At 41.7% G+C, this 21,236-nt stretch overlaps 1 protein-coding gene across 1 annotated transcript in view; it reads right to left on the bottom strand.

The window, feature by feature from the left end:
• Window positions 1-21,236, bottom strand: part of VPS13B (vacuolar protein sorting 13 homolog B) — a 593,664-nt gene that overhangs the window by 90,230 nt on the left and 482,198 nt on the right. The window contains exon 40 of the mRNA XM_008148507.3: window positions 8,701-8,897. Within this exon, the coding sequence (XP_008146729.2) occupies window positions 8,701-8,897 (197 nt within the window). The remainder of the gene's footprint in view (window positions 1-8,700; window positions 8,898-21,236) is intronic.

Raw genomic sequence — 21,236 nt, 5'->3', positions numbered from 1 at the left:
AAGATCAACACGACTCGCTGTTCAAAACACCTAATACTTTGTTTTCACATAAATGTTTCACTTGTGCAGATTGTCTACATCCAGGTCCCCAAGTGAACTAGCTCAGTACTCTTTACTGAACACCCACTGAATACTGTACGAAGTGCCACACGAGTCCTGACCATGATCAGAAGAACCCAGGTCCCATGGACCATTACCCTGCACGGCCCTCTCTTCACTTGCCCATCCTCTTCACACCATTTCATACAAGTAACTCTGACTAGCAGGAATAGTGAGGGCGTCGGCAGGAGGGAAGATGTGGTGGTGGTGGCTGCTGGTGTGCAGGGGGACATGCGCCAGCAGAAGCCTGAGAGCCGGGGATTGTGAGGGGCAAGGTGCAGCCCGGCCACGGTGCATGCTGAAGCGATGCTGCCCACGTGCCGCTCACTGTCTTCCACGCCCTTCTTTCCAAAGCTAAAATCTGCTCTGCAGTTATGGTAGCGTGGCTCCCCAATCCGTGAGGAGCCTCGCGAAGTAACACTGTGATTTACAGTATCCTAGGGAGAACGTTGACAGGAAAAACTGAAGAAATAAATCCTTGGTTTTCCAAGAACTCACAGTCTAACTGGTGATATAAAATATGTGGACATTTAGAAACATTATACAACAGAGCCACCACCCACGGATAGGAAAGTCGGAAGAGCTGCCAGAGTGGAAACAAGGAACTCGGGATGGTGTGGGGTGAACCATATGGATGTTTGGAGTGCGGGTCTTCAGCTGAGTACTGAGAGAGGCTGTGGCAAAGCTGGCGAGGAGGAAAGCTGGTGAGAAGGAAAGCTGGTGAGGAGGGAAAGCTGGTGAGGAGGGAAAGCTGGTGAGGAGGAGAAGCTGGTGAGGAGGAAAAGCTGGTGAGGAGGAGAAGCTGGTGAGGAGGGAAAGCTGGTGAGGAGGAGAAGCGGGTGAGGAGGAGAAGCGGGTGAGGAGGAGAAGCTGGTGAGGAGGAGAAGCTGGTGAGGAGGGAAAGCTGGTGAGGAGGGAAAGCTGGTGAGGAGGGAAAGCTGGTGAGGAGGGAAAGCTGGTGAGGAGGGAAAGCTGGTGAGGAGGGAAAGCTGGTGAGGAGGAGAAGCTGGTGAGGAGGAGAAGCTGGTGAGGAGGAGAAGCTGGTGAGGAGGGGAAGCTGGTGAGGAGGAGAAGCTGGTGAGGAGGAGAAGCTGGTGAGGAGGGAAAGCTGGTGAGGAGGAGAAGCTGGTGAGGAGGAGAAGCTGGTGAGGAGGAGAAGCTGGTGAGGAGGGAAAGCTGGTGAGGAGGGAAAGCTGGGAGCTCAACGTGAGGGGTCTGCTCGGTCAAGGCACCTGAGCTCTGTAAGGCGATCTCTGCCGAGGCTGGAAGAGCACCAGCCCTTGTTCTTCACTTACAGGAACCCGCACCAGCTCCCACTGGAGTCGCCGAGAGAGGAGGGACCACAGAGCGTCCACACCTGGTGGAACTGTGCCTTCACTCAAATAATCTAGTTGTGGGTCCGGAAGCCATTGGGTTCCTTGTGTCTGGATCTTAGTGACTGCCCAGAAACTGGTCGTCCGAGAGCTATCCGCCATCCTCCATTAGCTAACAACCTACTGTACTTCCTACCTTCAGAGGCTGGTGAATGAGGGAGCTGCAGACACCAGACATTCTGCCAAATGTCTGCCAGCTTTCCGTGAGAGGCTTCGCCCGGGCCTGGCTCCGCAGAACCTCCTGGGCGTGAGCAGTGCCGCCTCTGCCCGCCGCCCAGCCCGCGAGCTCTCCCTGCCCGGAGACCGTCTGGCGTTTTTGCCTCTAGATTACAACGTGTGGCTAAGGACCTTCACCTGAAAGGCTGGCCATCCTAGCCGCACAATCAAGTCATCGGGTGCAGCTGCTTTCCTTTTCATCAGGGCAACTACCGCTTCCTCCCCGCCGAGGCGGAGGCCACAGGGACAGGGAATGCCCGCATCCGGCGTCTGCGGGAGCTGGCCATCACGCTCCCCCCGTTTCCTAAAGCTGAACTTTCTCCCATCTCGTTGCCCAGCGTCTCCTGGGAGCATAAAGTCTAGCACTTCATAATAGAACCCTCCCCTTTTCTGGCTGGCCAACAGGGTCCCGTGCTGGTTATTCAGTTTAATAGGAATCGTTGTTTACCGTTAGTTCCCAAGAGGGATCTCACAGGCACACTGACATTCCCCTCCCTGAGGTCCGCAAGGTTAGCGACCGCTGACCTAAAGGCTCTCCTCCTCCTGCAGGGACACTGCAGTCTCTGACACGGCCTCTCAGACACTGCCTCTCTGACACGGCCTCTCACACACTGCCTCTGACACTGCCTCTCACACACTGCCTCTCTGACACTGCCTCTCTGACACTGCCTCTGACACTGCCTCTCTGACACTGCCTCTCTGACACTGCCTCTCTGACACTGCCTCTCTGACACTGCCTCTCTGACACTGCCTCTCAGACACTGCCTCTCTGACACTGCCTCTCACACACTGCCTCTCACACACTGCCTCTCTGACACTGCCTCTCAGACACTGCCTCTGACACTGCCTCTCAGACACTGCCTCTCTGACATTGCCTCTCTGACACTGCCTCTCACACTGCCTCTCTGACACTGCCTCTCAGACACTGCCTCTGACACTGCCTCTCAGACACCGCCTCTCTGACACTGCCTCTCACACACTGCCTCTCACACACTGCCTCTGACACTGCCTCTCTGACACCGCCTCTCACACACTGCCTCTCACACACTGCCTCTCACACACTGCCTCTCACACACTGCCTCTCAGACACTGCCTCTGACACTGCCTCTCTGACACTGCCTCTCTGACACTGCCTCTCACACACTGCCTCTCTGACACTGCCTCTCTGACACTGCCTCTGACACTGCCTCTCTGACACTGCCTCTCTGACACTGCCTCTCTGACACTGCCTCTGACACTGCCTCTCTGACACTGCCTCTCTGACACTGCCTCTCTGACACTGCCTCTCACACACTGCCTCTCTGACACTGCCTCTCTGACACTGCAGTCTCTGACACCGCCTCTCTGACACCGCCTCTCAGACACTGCCTCTCACACACTGCCTCTCAGACACCGCCTCTCAGACACCGACTCTCTGACACTGCCTCTCTTACACTGCCTCTCTGACACTGCCTCTCACACACTGCCTCTCTGACACTGCCTCTCTGACACTGCCTCTCAGACACTGCCTCTCACACACTGCCTCTCTGACACTGCCTCTCACACACTGCCTCTCAGACACTGCTCTGCCCAGGCTGGGAGAGCGCTGTCATTTAAAAAATGTTTCAACTCTAACTCAAAATAAGAAATACGCTTTTATTTTAGCCTGGTACACATTAAAACGAAGGAGGGGGTAGGAGGTTTACTGAAAATATGACACTGATATTTTAAAAATTGTGGTAAAATATACATAATATAAAATTACTATTTTAGCCATTTAAAACTGTACAGCTCTGTGGCATTAAGTACATTCACACTGTTGTGCAACTGTCACCACCATCCATCTCCAGAATTCCCAAAATGAAACTCTATACCCATTAAACAATAATTCTCCATCCCCTCTCCCTCATTCCTTGGCAACCACTATCCTATTTTGTCTATAAAATTGACTATTCTTGGTATCTCATATAAGTGTAGTTATATAACATTTGTCCTTTTTACACTGATTCTTTTATTAAAAAAAAATTCCAACTGCAATTGATTTCATCACCCACTAATGGGCTGCAACCTGTGGCTTTCAAACAGGCTTAGAGGGGCCCTCAGGGAAAGGACTGCTCTATAAAGAGATGGCAGAGAGATGGAGATAGAGACAGGCGGAGAGATCGCCCGGGGTTCAGAGAATAAGCACCATGCCACAGAGACCGAGTTGGCAACATCAGCCCAGAACTTAGGGTGCGACCTGAGGAGCACGGGGAACCTTGGGGAATGTGTATGGGGAGAAGGACTCCCTCGCAAAGGCCAACTCCCTGGAGGGGTTGTTACACAGAATTCAATCCCCGACTAAAAGGAAATGGAAAAAGGCTTCAAAAAGACACTTGGGCAAAATGCAAGCATTCCTTCTACCCAAGGGAGAAAAGGCAAAGATAAATTTAGCCCTAGGAAGGAATTTTCTGGATAAATCCTGGATTATATCACGGGATGACTAGAAACATAGGTGACAAATTCAAGATTTATGTCTGAATCGTTTATGAAAGACAAAAGGTTTTTAAAAATGGTACCCAAGGAATTTAGGTTCATCTGAGAGTGCAAATCCTAGGAGCTCTGTGGAGGGGACCCATATCTGGAGGCCCCGATCACCTTCTGGTAGGAGAAGGTTCAACCCGTGGAGAGAAAAGAAACAACGTAGGGACTTGCCCATCACGACGCGCTCTCTCTGCTTCCTCCCCGCCTATTAGGCACGGATCAGGGCTTTGGGAAGGGAAGAGCACCGACTCCTCACTACAAAGGTGCGGGCCACTGTCTCGGGATTACCAACTACGAGCTGACAGTGACTTCCTCCATGGGCTCTGTAGGGCCTGAAGAAAATGGTTTTGGGGGGCACATTCAAAGATGAAAGTGCTCCAAAAAACTCACCAGAGTTTCACTTTTCATTGCTGAAGAAAAAGCCACACACCTTAAGCCATTTGTCTTTCCAGAATGTCGTCTTCTACGAACCAGCATTTTGGGGGTGGGGATAACAAGTCCTTGTGGGAAAATGACCATGCAAGAAGGACAACAAATGACCAGAGCTGGGGCACAGGTGATCAGAATTTAGCATGATCACAGAACTTGTAAACCATGGCTGGCCATACATCAGGTCTGCATGGATATTCCTGTGCTCCCTAAATGCCTGGAATTTGTGTGACTTCGCTTATCACATACTCTGGGAGTTAGCCAAGTTGGTGAGGGCAGAGGGGAAACAAAGTTGGAAGTTGTTCTGGTCATCAGAAGACATCTCACTAATACCAAACCCAGGGAACCTGCCAGGGAGGCTCAGAGCCTGAGAGTGGGTACCACGCCACTCCCTTGTTTCCCTCCTGGGACGAGTCACTGGGTAAGAAGCTGTAAATTCCAAATAGAGTGTGTGCTTGCTGCCTGTGTTCTGTTCGCCCATTAGATCAATTTTCTCCTCTTCCCCATCCTTTGCTTTGCCCCTGGACTATATCAACAAGACGCTTTGCCCGGCTGATGTAGCTCAGTGGCTGAGGGTTGACCTATAAACCAGGAGGGGATGGTTAGATTCCCGGTCAGGGCACACGCCTGAGTTTCGGGCTCGATCCCCAGTTGGGGAACTGTAGGAGGCAGCTGATCAGTGATTCTCTCTCATCGTTGATGTTTCTCTCTCTCTCCTCTCCCTTCCTCTCTGAAATCAACAAAAATATATTAAAACAAAACAAAACAAAACAAAAACAAGCTGCTTTGTCCTTTGATTGGGCCAGTGGGAGGTGCCCCAGGAGAGGAAGGTGAGGGTCGTATTCCCCTGACTCCTTCCTGGCAGTATCTCCATACGTTGCTGTGCCCCTCTTACTCACCACACCTGCTCGGAGTTCGTTTTGGTAATAATGCTCGGTCACCTGGATCCTGTAGGCCTAAGAGTGGATGGTTCCCCAGGGTTCCCAGCTCCATCCCTTAAACCAGTGGTCGGCAAACCACGGCTCTTTGGCCCCTTGAGTGTGGCTCTTCCACAAAATACCACGTGCGGGCGTGCACGTACAGTGCGATTGAAACTTCGTGGCCCATGCGCAGAAGTCGGTTTTCGGCCTGGGCGAGTCTATTTTGAAGAAGTGGCGTTAGAACACTCAAGGGGCCAAAGAGCCGCATGTGGCCCGCGAGCCGCGATTTGCCGACCACTGCCTTAAACCTACCCACGTGGACCTTTGTAAATAGTCTTTTCATTAAACTCTCCTCAATCACCCAGTCAGAGTGTGCCTTCTGTTTCTTGTCGGGTCCTAACTGATAGAGGGGGTTTATTTAGGCTTCAGCAATGGGTGTGGGCAAACACATAGATGACGAGATTAAAAACAAATGGCTGAAATGGATATCTGATCGGGGCTTAAAGGACGTATCTCTTGCTTCCAGTCCAGTGCACAAGCAAAGAGAAGTCTCTTCAAGGCAAAGACTATTGTGGAACCTAAGCTTGACGTTAACTCTACTTCAAATGCTAACTTAAAAAAAAAACCCACCATAATCATTACTCATCATTCATTTTCATATGATCAAGCAAACCATTAGTTAAAATAGTGGAATGTAATTATTGCATATACAGTGATTGAATTAAAGATCATACAGCTGCATGGGGTAAACAGACCAGGTATAAGAGAGTGAATCTTTTGTCTCCAGTTCTTTGCTGAAGACTAGCTCCTCTTGGGACTAGTTAGCTCCTACTCATCCCTTAAGGCCTCAGCTTAGAAATCAGGTTCTCAAGGCCAAAGAGCTAGCTGGGAAGAGTCAGGCCTTGGAGCCAGGCCTCTAATGTGAAAATCTCTACTAAGCAGTGCTTCTACTGCACAGGTACACTGATGCTGTCCCATGAGCTGCCTACTCTAGTGCAACTTTATGATAACTATGGACATGGGAGTTATTTTTTACAGACATTTTTTTCTTCAGTAATGTACAGTCTGATGAATATCCTTCTCAAATCAAAGAAAATATTACTTATAAGACCATCTCTTATTATAAAAGTGTCAAGTTTTTGTCCAGATCTAGATTTCTAGTGACAGAATATACTGGAGCTAACTGTAGCAGTTTCTTTCATAATCAAATGTTGACATTCATCAAAGCACTGATGTTTTCTTTCCAGAAATCGGGTGAATTTATTGTCCATTCTGAAAAATGTCTTAGTGTTTTATTATGTGGGCTTTTAAACCAAGTTTTAAAATTTAAATTTCATTAATATCAGTTTCTACCTGAAAAATAGTTAATCTCAAACAATTTAAAGCAAGATCAATTGTGAAATATTAGGTAAGTTGAAAAATCCCAGGTGAGGGCAAAAGATCTGTGCTTACAAGTGTCAGGAGCTTGGTGAAAAATTGCCTGAATTTGATTGTCTGCATAAATTTCCAATCCCCAAAGGTTCCACATTTCTGTAGTGCTAAGCTTACCACAAAAGTAATTTTTATGGATGTTTCAGATTCAGAGGAATTAACCTTGTCTAAAATGCTTTTTTCAATAATGAAAATGCACTCTTTCATAATTAGAATCAAGAAATGATTTCTAACCTGACAGTAAATTTTATTACGCATAGTTCTATTTTCTGAGGTTTCCTCATTTCTAACTAGGTAACCTATACTTAGATTAGGCAATCTTTCCATCCATCTGCTAATTCTCACAGGATGGGTGTTCTTTTCATTGCTGCATTACATATAGGTAAAATCAAGACCCCCCTCCTCTGATACATTTTCACTAATCGTATATTACTGGGTACCCTATGAGAAAGGTAATTATTTTTGAAGAGCCCAAATGACCTAGAAGTAGAATATATAAAGTATGAAACATATTATTATTAAGCATACAAAGTCATCAATTAAGAAGACTGGGAGGCAACAGACTAAAATGTTAACAGGTGATTTCACTGTGATATAATTATGCATGGAATAGTTTCATACTTTCCAAATGTTCTTCAATGAACGTACATTGTTATTAATAAAAAAGAGAGAAAGCATTCACTCTATAAAATATAAAGTAAAAATCAGATATCAAATGGTGTACTATCATTATGAGCTTGTAAAGGCGTACAATAATGGGCAAAAATAAAGGTAACAGAGAAAGCAGTTGATTTTCAGGGTGTTTGAATGGTGGATTCCTTTTCTGTTATTGTCAGATGCTGTTTGGAGGGGGGGGGAAGGAGAGATTATATAAAAGGAGTAAGATTCTTCCATTAGGAGAACTGGAAGGCAGGGCACTGGAAACAATGGGCAGCAGAAGGGGGTCACAGGCCACTGTCCACAGAACATCACGTGGGCAAAGGAACGCTCCACTCCGTGTGATGCGTTACTCCTCTTATGGGAGCATGAAGAGAAAATGCTGAGGCTATCTTTTCTCTACTTTCAGTTAGTGGCAAACACTGGAAATGGGGACAATCTGGGCCCTTTTTGCCAGTAACCAGGTATCCTGTGGGAGGTGTGGGACAGGAAGCTCTGGGGACATGGGTCAGAATACCTCTATAGCTCTAGAGATTGATATGACCAAACCGAATCTAGAGCTGAATAAAAGTTTGGCCATTAGAAATCCTTTGGGTATATTATTTTGGTTAGCCAAGTTTTTCTAATGTCTGGAGGTTTGTCTTTTAAAGTTATTCTAAAAACCACCTAAGAAGGAACTACTTCCAAGAGTTCTTTTTAGAAGGAAACAATCCAATATATTTATCCATTCCCCTCACCCTCCAATTTCCTAAGGTTATCATTATACAAATTGTGAGGTATATATGGCTCTTTTTCCATATTTTTTGGTTCAGGATGACTGGATTACTTTGGTAGTTTGTTTTTTGCACTTTTTATATTTAAGGAAGAGGTTCTGAGTCAAGGCTTAGTATGAGCAAAACGGGAGTTTTAGCAGACAGATCTGAAACACCAGCTCTCTTTGCTTCCTGGTTCCTCGGCAGTTGAGGCAGACGCAGCTGCTAGCCGCTGAGACAGAGCTAAGTGAGGGGTCACCAGGTAAGATGACAACGATGGCCTCCCAGCAGAATGCCTCTATTCCATTTCCACTGAGTTACCTTTGGTCATCAGCTCCGTTCTGACTGCTGTTCAAGACAATTCTCCAAAGATCCGAGGACACCAGTTTCTTCTGGTCATTCACAAGATTGACATCTGGCAACTGCAGTTCACAAACTTTGCTTTCAGACAGACTAAATTCTCGAAATGCAACAAAAACCTTCTGGAGTTCATCCCAGTATTCCAAACTGCAAGGAATCTATATGAAAATAAAAAAGGTTTCAGAGGGTGCAAATAGGAACTATGCTGCTGTATTTGTTAAAGTGCAAATTAAACCTTCAAAGAAGTTACGGCATTAATAAGACTTTTAAAAAGGGTTAAGTAGTTCATAATTTCTTTATAATGAATACTTATATTCGTGTTGTTTGCCTATTTTATTTTAAAAGACCCATTCAAGAATACGTGAGCTTTTCCGGCGTTGATGGCCTCTCGCCAAGGACCTTCCCCATCCCTCTCCAGAGGAGAAGAGGAAAGCAAGAAGCGCCAGGTGCAGAGCCCCAGGTCCTTCTTCCTGGACGTGGAAGGCCCAGGATGCTATAACATCACCACCGTCCGGCCCTGCACAGACGGTGATTTTGCGTGTGGGCGGCTGCACGTCCTCATCAGCTGACAGGAGGAAAAGCGAGGCTTGCAGAGGGTGCTCCTCCAGAAGGAAGCAGCACTAAAAGCACCCGAATCAAGCTGAGTGGGGAATCATCCCAATAAAACAGTTTGGATGCAAAAAAGAAACCAATGTGAAAAGAGCCAAGGAAGTTTTTAGGTGGAAGAGAAACAATGGGGAACAAATGCTATCAGGTGTTAAGTGCATTATAAAGCGAGAGTGATTAAAAGATAACATCGGAGTAGTAACATCCAAGTAGATGAAAGGAATAGAATAAAAATAGTATAAGATGGAAGCACCAATACATTTTAGTGTGTAATAAAGATGTCATCTCAAACAAGCAGGGGAAAGAGGTTGCAAGAACTGGCTAGCCATTTGGTAAAACCAAAGTGGGTCCCTACATCCTTCCTGCATTAAAGTCAATTTCAAAAGGATCAAAGCGTTAAAGGCTAAAAACTGAAAGGTTAAAATTAAAAAATTAGTTGATATTTTTATCATAATAGGGCATCTTTTCCCCTGCATGGCTTGGAACTCATGGTTGTAAAAACCCCACAATCAATGAAATAAAATTAAAAACACAAAGTAGAAGTATAGTCAATGACAGACCTAGGAATAATTGTTGTAATAGCAGATAGCTCTTATAAATCAGTAAGATGATCAGTGAGCACACAGAAAAACAACAATGGCAGTTGTTGGAAGAGGCAATTAGCCATGGGACTTAAACATCTCTGCATATTCTTACCAATTATACAAAGGATGCAGGGCCCTGAAAACTGTTAACTGGGACCATTTCGCAGGCTGTGTTTGCAGAGAGCAACCTGGAGGGATGATAGTCTCTCTAGAGGACCAAGAGCAGATGTGCTCTGGAAGAGGTGGGTGACAAGCTCCTTGCTCCTCAGCTGAGTCACGTATGGACTCCATGCATAACACCCCCTGGGTGCCCTTCTGCTTTTGCCCTCTTTGGACTTGGTGGCAGAGAAACCAATGCAAACATGCTGCTCATGCTGCTTGTGAGCAATAATGTTCTTTGTTTCTGACCCAGCATCCATGAACCACCGACAGGCAAATTGATTAGCTTGCACAGGTAAAATCGCAGACACTGACAGCAATTCATTTACCAAAAATATAACCAGCCTGACACATGAAAAGATACTCAACTTCACTAATACTGAAGAAGTTCAAAATAAAGCAATACTGTAATATTTTTATTCATTAATTTGGCAGTTTTGAAAGATTGACAGTTCCCATTTCTGTAGAGGTGAGAGCAAAGAAGGCCAATGGACGGGGTGGGGCGGGGAGGGGGGAGGTGGGCAAAGGGGGGAACAAGAGAGACACCTGCAATAATGTCAACATTAAAGTTTTTTAATAAAAAAGTATTTCTAAACAATATTTTTGGAAGTAATTTGGCAATATCTATTAAATACTTGGAAATATACATCTAAGAATTTGTTTCACAGATTCCAATGCAAGTGTGCGTGTTTGTGTGTGTGTTGTATTGAACAGTACTGTGTGTATTAGGAAGTATTGGAAACAACTCAAATATCCATAAATAGAGGATTAAATATAACATGTACATCTATTAAGTATATATCATCTTGAAGTTACTCTACATATAACATGTATTTAATCAATGGATTACATCCACTAAAGTGAATCAAGAATATCTATATATACTAACAAAGAAGACATCCAAGATATATTATTACATTAAAAAATAAGTTTTAAATAGAACACGTGGATCCCATTTGTCTTAAAAACAAACAAACAAACAAACAAACAAACAAAACCAAAAGGCCTGGGCTCAGATGTGTCTTCTCTCTTGGAAGTATTTACTCCCTAGTTACTGTCCTCAGAACTGATCACTGCTTCTCTATACGACTTCTATAGCTAATACACTCCTCAACCACAGAATTCATTACTCTTTGAAATTCCTGATTTACATGCTTGTCTACTTTAGTGGACTCTGATACCCCTAAGGCAAAAGTGGCACATTATTTTAAAAAATGCTCTTAGCATCTAACAGTTCTGGGGACTAATAGGATCTTAATAAACGCTTCCTGAAAGAACAGATTTCTCCTTAACCTTTCTTTCCTTAATAGTGATTCTTAATCCTTTAAAGGGGATACATGTTACCTCCACCTATAAGGAAGTTTCTTCTCTTTAAAGGAACTTGAGCATTCATGTGTGAAGAGGTGCCCGACGGGAGGAAGGAGAATGTATGCATCAGAGGCTAACTGTGATGAAACAGGCGTATGTTCTGGTCAGTGATAAGTAACACATCCAGAGCATTCTACTTCCAGCTACTATTTCTTGAAATTCTTTTCTTGCTTTCCATGACACCCTTTTCCTAACTTTCCCCTCTGGGTCTTTGTTCCTATATCCTCTCTCAGCCTGAAATACCCTACACTCTCTAGTTTCTTGTTGTCTCACATTTAAATCCTTCCCATCTATCAAGGTTCAAATGAAATACCACCTTCTTTTAGCGTTTTCACCTCTTTTTATTTTTCTGAACTCCAATGAGTTTTTTAAAAATGGGATCTGCTTCCTAGCTCTTATTACTGTATACCTCATGTTACAGTTATTTCTATATCTAACATCGTCCCTGATAGACACATTCCTTGAGGGAATGATTTCTATTTGGCTAAGCTATGGATTTTCACAGCACCTGGAAAAGTGAATGCAGTGAATGTTCAAAAAAAGTTGTTGAATGAATAAATAAATAATTCATGAATGAATGAATGAGCGAATCACATACTGGGTGATTTGGCCCATCTCTGACACATTAAAATGTCACCACAAAGAAGTATAGAAGATTTAAAGCATGAACATTGGAGTCAGACCTAATGAGATTCAAATCCTAGTTCCATTAGCTATGCATTCTTGGGCAGGTTAATTTTTTAACATTACGATAGTTCCTATACCTCTAAAAAGGGGAAAATAACAGAGCTACTGTCATGAACTATGATGAAGATTAAATGAGACAAAGCATCTCATTTAGTAGCACATCCTAAAAGTTTAAGAAATGTTAGTTATGAATTATTTATCCTTCTCATGCTCAAAGAACACTTCTGAAGCATGGGTGCGATGATCAGATTAGGCAGTGGTAATTACGAGTACTGGTGGTTAGGTTTCCTTACAATGGGTTGGATTTGGAAGAAAATAGTAAACCCTGAACCCGGATGTTCAGAAATATTATAATCATAGTTCAACAGTTTTCTGCTGCACACCTATTACCACGTGTCCCTTCATGTCGGCTAGGACTTGAGACATAAAGGAATATCTTATTGCTTAATTCCTCTCTGGACTGCCAGTAACTGCCAGTGAGTCAGCCCTCTGGCTTAGGACACTCACAACCAAAGGTGGTAAGATGTGGGAAGTGGTGTAAGACATATGTATAAGAATATAAAAGTTTCAATGGAAGAGGACAAATGAGTTTAGGAAAAGCATATTTAATACGCCTATTTTAAAATACAAATAATAGAATGTAAAGTTCAAAATCATCATTGTGGTAGAGAGGTTACACAGAAAAGGGTGAAAAAATACTTTTGTTTCTGGTATTGTCTCCAGACGTTTTCCATTAAAATTAATAAATAATAGCTTATGAGAATTAGCTGTCACATTGGGAAGCAGAGTGGGGCCTTAAGGAAAAAGCCCTCGTAAGTTTTGATGTACAAGGCGTGGGTTGGAATGGGTCCATACTTAAGGGAATCCAGGCTGGGAGCTATTGTGGGCAGCCATTGGCAGTTTCATGGCAATTACAGTGGACTGCACCAACGTGGGCTTAGAGGAGAGAAACTGAGATAAATAAAAAAGAGAAACTTGGAAGTAAACCAAATAAAGAACTTTATTTAGTTCGCAACTATGTGTGAGGCTGGCTCTGTGGTTACATACTTCAATTGGAACATTCCAGGCTACTCTGAAAATTCAAAAAACAATACAAAACTACTAAAGAAATACATCCCCAAATATGCCAGTTATGTGTTTGTCAGGATTTTCCTTTATACACCCCATTTTCCTTGGTTAATAAAGGGTTATAATTAATTCGCTCCCAATGAAACTTCTGTTGAAAAAATTTTAAATTGTATGCCTGTAAGTGCATTTGCAAAAGTCACATATTAACTCTTTTCCCGTTATAAGAATATATTTATCTTCAAAACTTCAAAAGAAAAGATAGTAACACTGAATATAATTAGTATTTTAAAGGGAACTGTAGTCAACTGTCCATTTAAATATAAATTGAGCCATCCTATATAATAAAAGGCTAATATGCAGATTGTCCCCTCGACCAGGAGTTGGACCAGGAGTTCAACCAGGGGGCAGGGCCGGTCAGCCAACCGCCCATGGCCCCTCCCCATGGCCGCCTGGCCTGATCAGGGCAGGCCTGCTGGACCCCACCTGTGCACGAATTCGTGCACTGGGCCTCTAGTAAATTTATAAATCTTATGGATATAATCCTTGTATTTTCCTATTTCTCCATCATAAAAAAATCTTGTTGCGGATCCACCCCACTGAGAGCTCCTGAGCATCTCCCCACCCCCAAAGCAATAAAGGTGTCACCCACATTCCTCAACCCCTTCCGCAAAAAAAAATAAAAAATCTTGTTTGCATGAAACCCTGGCCCTGCCACTTGAATCACTGTTCTAAGACCTTGAGCGACTTATTTAATGACTCTGAGCCTCATCTGTGAAATGCAGCAAATAAAAAACCATATTATTTTTAGGCCACATTGAGGATTTTGGGCCTTATCTTAATAAAATCAAAGGGTTATCTTAGAAGGGTTTGAAGCAAAGAAGTTAATGCAGTCAAATTTATGTTTTTAAAGCCTTTGGATACTGTGTAGGGATTACTGTTAGGATTAAAAAGGTCCAAGCTAGAAACGTAGCAGCTTAGCATATGGCTGGTGGTAGTGGAGTGGTATGTGGGAGATTCCTGGGACATAAAAATTTGGTGACTGATTATATATGAGAAGAGGGAGGTGTCAAGAATGATTCCCAGGTGTTTGGCTCAAACTACTGTGTGGATACCGATGCCATTTAGGGAGAGGTAAGAATCACTTGTCTTGTATAGAGGAGGGGAGATCGTGAGTTCATTTTTAGACAAACTGGATTGGAGGCCCCAATGAGCGATCCAAGTGGAAATCCTGAGTACGGAGTTGGTTGTTCAGAGAGTGGGAGGGAGTTACCTGTGTGACACAGTTATAGGGTCTTCCAGCCTTTACCTTTTGCAGGAAATGGAAGGACAGACAGCAGCAAAGTTTAAGGTATTTATTTGCAAGAGGGTGCTTTAAATGATGAATTAAGAACATAAACTAGTTAAAGGGGATGTGAAGACAGAATAAGATGAGGAATAGGCAGAAGTCAGAGAACTACAGGTTTATATATAGTTTACTAGATGACTACAGTAGGGCTTGTTAAGTAAGCAGGATGGAGAGACTGAGAGACTGCGAGGGAGATTAGAATGCTGGAATGGACGATTCAGGAGGCAGAGGACTTTTGGATGATGTCAAGGTCCAGGGCTGTGTGTGGGAGAGGGTAGTTAGATGGAGTGGAGGAGAAAAGCACTAGGATGAGGCGATCAAGCTGGCGTTTGGCTGGGTCATTGGCCTGGATGCTGATGGTAGTGGAGAAACAGGCTGGAAGCCCTGGGGCCAAGACTTCTGAGAAGGAAAATGATAAAAAAGTTAGGAGGTGCAACACAAGGGGTGAGGATGACATAGTTAGGTGCAGTGAGTCTAGAAGAAGCAGAAGAATTTTCCAGGAAGGTAGAAGAATAAAGGCAAGTGGCATTGGTGAGCAAGGAGAACATCTCATCTCCTGACCATGGGATTCCAGAGAATCAACAGCCTCCACCTCAGAGGGTCATAATGGTGCAGAGAGCCCCAGGGGACAGCAAGACTCCCTTTAAGCTAAAGGAGTAGGGAAATGCTTGAAGAAGAGGTTGAGGTTTACTAGTAGGTAAGTTCACTAGTCACAGAGCAGGTGTTCAGAGGGCTCAGTGGGAGAGTTTGGGAGGTGGAAGAGGAAGGAGATTGGTAAGAGGACAGGAGGATACAAATCAGTATCTAGACAAGAGAGGATCAGTCTTATCGTTTGAGTGGTGACTAGGAACTGAGTTCCGATTCAGTAGGGGTAGGAGCAATGCTGTGATTCTAAAAGTAGCCTACTGCTCCTTCCGGAGGCCTGGCTTGCATTCCGTGTTCTCTGAGAACTATTCTTAAATAACTCCAGGTATTTCTCCAAAAAACTCAGAGTACAAAGTCTGATTCATGGTATATGCTTAATGGTTCTTAAATTAATCAATGCAGATAGGGGTTGTAAAGGTAACAATTTTAGCTTCTTTTGAAAAGGTTTTGTTTTATATACTGAACACTCCACTCCCTTCAAATTATTTTGTAATCACACCCACTTTTTAACAAACTTTCCATTAGCTCACAAATCTCCCTTTCCCAGTGAGAAGCTGACATTTCCCAGCTAATCTCTAGGTTAGTAGTAACATAATTAAACTAAAAATCTAGTGTGGTCATATTGTGCTTCATGTGGTAGCAATTAATTATTCTCAAGGAATAATTCTGGGCTCTATTTTGTGTGATCTATTTAAAATAACTTTATTATGTGCTTTTAGGTTTGAAGGAGATGATGTGAATGATCTTTCGTTACATATCTATAGCTGAGGATTTATTATTAATGCTGGCACGGAATAACTTGAAGGAAAGACGACTATTCCAAGAAAGCCTGGTTGCCAAAAAAATAGTTTAGAAAGCCTGAATATCTAGTACTGAGTCATGAGAAGTGGGAAGAAGTAAATTGGCTTCCCTGGAAAACATTCCACATGTAACACATGGTACATTTCAAATGACTGTCAAGATTATATATATTTTTATTACATTTTGTTTTCCTATGCATTATTTGACAGGACCTAAAAAATTAGCCAGCCATACATAATAAACTGTACTCTAAGCATATGTGGTCTCTGCATATGAATATATTTTAGGTTGTATATCTGCCAGTTGGTAAGAGCACGTGTATTTTTGCATTTAAAATGTTATTCCACAATTTGTTTCCATTTGATGGCTAATTTGGGAAGATTTGCATGTGTGTTGGTGATTTAAAAATATTTTTGGTACAAAGAATATTTTGGCACTTAATTTGTTTTTATTACTTAATAGTACTGCCAAGACTATTAGCAGGGTTGCAACTGCCCATGAGTCCTCAGATAAAAGCTCTGATTTCTTTGTGCAGGGGCTGCTGAAGCTGGGCATTAGCCCTTTGCCCACTGGGTCCCACTAAGCAAACTAGGCAAAGGATACAGAAGTGTCTTCCCTGTATTTATGTGCACAATAACAAGAGATCTAGTAAGTGATGTGTTCTATCAGTCTGCCTCAATTGTCCTTTCCTTTCTATTATGACAAAATAGAGGTAACTGACTATGTAGGGTTGGCCAGTAATGGAAGCTGGAGTTTCCTTCAGGACTAAGTCACTAAAGCCTGGTTACAGCAGAGGGTACCATCTTTGTCACTCTCGCACCACATTACCAGACTTCTTGGGTCTCCAAGTCAACAGGTGATTACAGCTGGGGAAGAGCAGCTGTTTTTCTACCACCACCTGTGTTTTTGGTAGTCGCAGTAATAATAATACTAATGGCAGCCTTGGTAGATGAAACAACCTTGTCAATAGCCACTTACAATTTACAAAGATTTTTCTTATACATTGTCATAGTGAGGAAAAAATGCTTCCCATTTTACAGATAGAGAACTGTGGTTTAGAGAAGTTAGGTAGTATGTTCAAGACTACACAAGATTACACATTTAGTTTAGTGGCAGACCTTCTGGCTATAAATCCTATGCTCTTTAAACTAGTTACCTTTGGATTAAAGAAGAAAAACAGACCCCATAATATGTCATTAACAATTTCCGGTTCCATTTTCTTTAAAGTGAATTCTAAGGAAGAAATCTAAATGCAGAATACATTTTGATCTTTACCATTTATCCCAGGCATTTATAGTTAACTTGGCAATAATTTTTCTCTTTAGCAGACTTTTCCTTTCAGCATTTTGAATATGTTACTCCTCTGCCTCTGGCCTCAATGGCTGCTCATGAGAAATGGGCTGTAATCTTACTGAGTATCCTTTACATATGACGAGTCACTTCTCTCTAGTTGCATTCAAGGCTGTTGTGTGTGTTTTTTTTTAAAGTTTGACTATGTTTGGTGTGGAAATTTTTGAGTTTATTCTATTTGGAGCTCATTGAGCTTCTTAGATGTGTCAACTAATGTTTTTCATTAAATTTGGCAAGTGTGCAGCCATATTTTTTCAAATATTCTTTCTTCTCTTTCTCTCTCTTCTTTCCTTCTAGAGCTTCCTTCTAGAGCTCCCATCATGTATACTAGTATATTGATTCCCTTGATGTTAGATCCCACAGATCTCTGAGGCTCTATTCATTTGTCTTCATTCTTTTTTCTTACTGTTCTTCAGATTCCATAATGTCAATTAATGTAACTTTAAGCTCACTGATTTTTTTTCTCCTGCCTGTTTAAATCTGCTGTTGAACTCCTCTAATGAATTTTTCATTTTAGTTATACTTTTCAACTCTGGGATTTCTCTTTGGTGCTTTTTTTAAAAAAATGATTTCTATATTTTTATTGGTATTCTCCATTTAATTAGACATTATTGTCATATTTTCCTTTCATTCTTTAGACATTGCTTTCCTTAGATTCTTTGAACATACTTAGAATAGGTGGTTAACCCTGCTGGGTAGCTCAGTTGGTTAGAGTGTTGTCCCAATATGCCAAGGTTGTGGCTTCAGTCCCTAGTCAAGGTGCATACAAGAATCAACAAATGAATGCATGGATAAGTATAACAATAAATAGATTTCTCTCTCTCTCTCTTTCCCTCTCTCTTTTTCCCCTTCGTCTCTCTCTCTAAAAATCAATCAACAAATTAAAAAAAAATTAAAGAAAAGTTCAAAATAGGTGGTTAAAGTCTTTGTCTAGTAAGGTCAACATCTGGGTTTCTTAGGTACAGTTTCTATTGATTGTTTTTTTCCTATACACGGGCTAGACTTTCATATTTATTTGCATGCCACATACTTTCTTGGTCAAAAACTAAACATTTTAAATGATATAACATTTTATTATATTAATGATGTAATAAAATAGTGACACAATAAAACAGTAATATCATTAACTATATTACTATTGTTATATTATTAGTAAATAATGGCAACTGTGGAAATCTGATTCTCTCTCTTTCCTAGAGCTTCCTGTCATTGCTATTTGTTGTAGTTTGCATGTATTCTTTGTCATATACCCAGTGAGCTTAGTGGTAAGTTAATGATTAGATAGATTTCCTTAAAGGTTTGGAACCAGTAAGGTCATTGCTGGGGGGCTCTGTGTGCCTATTGAGGCATGGCTTCAACTCTGTGTTAGCCTTCCCTTCCTACTTGTTCAGAGCCTTAAGATCAACCAGAGGTGACAGTGCAGGGCCTTCTCAGGTCAATCTTGAGCATGCACATAGCCTGGGAAAGTGCACAGCCATACATATGTGTATGCTCTTCTAGTTTCCAGGAATTTGATGGAGCTTTCAAAATTCTGTAGCCATCTCATTCCTCGGCTTTTCCTTTTAAGCTTCTTAGCTTAAAAGTTTATCTGTTGTCCTGTTCCAAGCAGCCTTTACATTAATTTCCTCGAATTCTTTCTGACTTCCATCTCTAGGGATGGTGGAGGGAAGGCTTTCACAGTGGCACATTCCTAGTTGATAACTTTTAAAAGGATAATCATTGTGAAACTCTTATTTTATTAATAGAAAGTTATTTTATCTCATTAACTAAGTAAAAGTATATACTGCATTTATAGTAATGTCAAAGTGGTGAGAAGACCAAATATATTCTCCAGTGGAGAAAGCACTGGAAAGATTATAAGTAGATAGGTTCAAGAGTTTTCAATAGATGAGTGGAAGAGAGTAGGGAAGTGGATAGTTAAGAAATAGAAAGTGAGGTCTGAGCATGAAATAATGGATTGACAGATGACTGAAAGAGACCATGTATATGTAGAAATGAGAATAAATAGCAATATAAACATTAAAACCTACTAAGGTAACGGACAGCTTTGCCTCTGTATAGTACAGAAGAGGTTTCTATTTATGATTGTGAGTGGACTTAACTGTCCTTTAAAACATGAAGAACACTTCTTATAATAAGTTATTTGTAATTATAAGAGGAGAGACATATTTATCACACACAACCAATGCAGTTAAATTGATACTTTTCCATAGTTAATAAGTAAAAATCCATTCTGATAATGGTATTTGTCAATTTTTTTTGGTGTGTCTATTCCAAAGTATAAATCTACCATTAAACAATGACATAAAATACAAATATGTTTGCAACCTCAAATGTTTTAGCTTATAATATTATTTATTTTTATATGTATCTGCTTTTTGGTTGATTTTGAAGAAGGAAAAGAAAGCTTCTATACATCTTCAACTAATAGAAGCCATACAAAAAAAATCCAAAAACGTAAAGTATTGGAACCAGTTGAGAAACCACAAGTATTCAAATGCAGGAAATCATGATTTTATAACATTTTAATGTGATCTACTCTTGGGAAACAAAGTTAACCAAACCCTATTTCTGTACAGGAAATATTCCAGCATACAGTGGTAATGCACTGTGGTGGAGTGGCACAGCTGCAGTGTTCACCTGTGATGCCCCACTGGTATTGCGGCTGACTGCATTGCATCAGGCCGCTTTCCTGTCCGGAAAGCCCTCTAAGTACAAACAAGACTCTAAGTCCAGATTTTATTTTCCCTTGGTATCAGGATATGGTAATTTAAGATCCCTGAGAAATACTTTTAGCCTTTAAAAGGAAATATGTAACATTCTTTTATTGGGATCTATGTTTGGGTTGGTTTTCAAAAAACTTAACATCTGACCCAGTTATCTTATCAATTTATCAAGCTACCAAGTTTCAAGCAAATGCAGGTGTGTAATATGACATCTTTCAAAATAATATTTTTCCTTAAAGAGAAATAATAAAAATGTATTAGGAACTTCCGAGTCAAAACTAACTTCAGCAGGGGACTGTACTTCTGTTTGGTTTCTTTTAATGAGACTAAAATCCTAAACTCAAAACTGTGTTCTTATCTCATCTCTAATTACCCAGGTATTTTATTCATTTGTAAGAAACAGTCGCATGTGTGTGTATAGGTATACACACACACACACACACACACACACACACACACACACACACACATATGTATATATATGGCATCTTGTAAAGAGCATTGACTGGGAACCAGGAAGAGGTTAATTGTAACCTAAATTTAATTGCTAACTGGTTTTGTCACCTTGAGTTGAAGTCACAACCAATCTGAACCTAATTTTCTTATCCACAGAAAATTAGGAGGATGGGATAAGATTACTTTAGCTCTTTCCAACTCTAAAGTAATATTTAAACACAGGATTTGTTTTTTAAGTCTATATTTTAGGAAGAAAGTTTATATTTTAAAGTATATGCTATCTGCCAAGATTGACATGATTTTATTCAATCTTAATGGTAATTCTGTAAGTTAGTCAGAATATAACCATTTTACGGATGGAGACAATAAACCTCAGGAGGGTTAAACAACTTGCCAAGGACCTGCAATGACAGTAAGTTATGGAGCCCGGACTGTTGGATGCTAGGACCCGGGAGCGCATTCATCTCATGATACTGACTCTGGTGTTTAGTTGCCTGATTGTGGCAGGGTTTCAAAAATATGTAATCTGACAAATAAGCAATGCCCATAAACCAAATAGTTATACTGTGGTAATTTTCTATATAACTATTTATAAAAATTAAAGAAGTTCAAATACAGAAATCACTGATAACAGCTCTTAACAAACCTTTATAATAAGACAGAGAACCACAGTACAGATAGAGTAACCCTTAATAATTGGAA

The sequence above is a fragment of the Eptesicus fuscus genome, chromosome 19, assembly GCF_027574615.1.
Source record: "Eptesicus fuscus isolate TK198812 chromosome 19, DD_ASM_mEF_20220401, whole genome shotgun sequence".
NCBI lineage: Eukaryota > Metazoa > Chordata > Mammalia > Chiroptera > Vespertilionidae > Eptesicus > Eptesicus fuscus.
The sequence above is the reverse complement of the archived record's forward strand: the minus strand, read 5'-3'. Positions and strand labels throughout refer to the sequence as shown.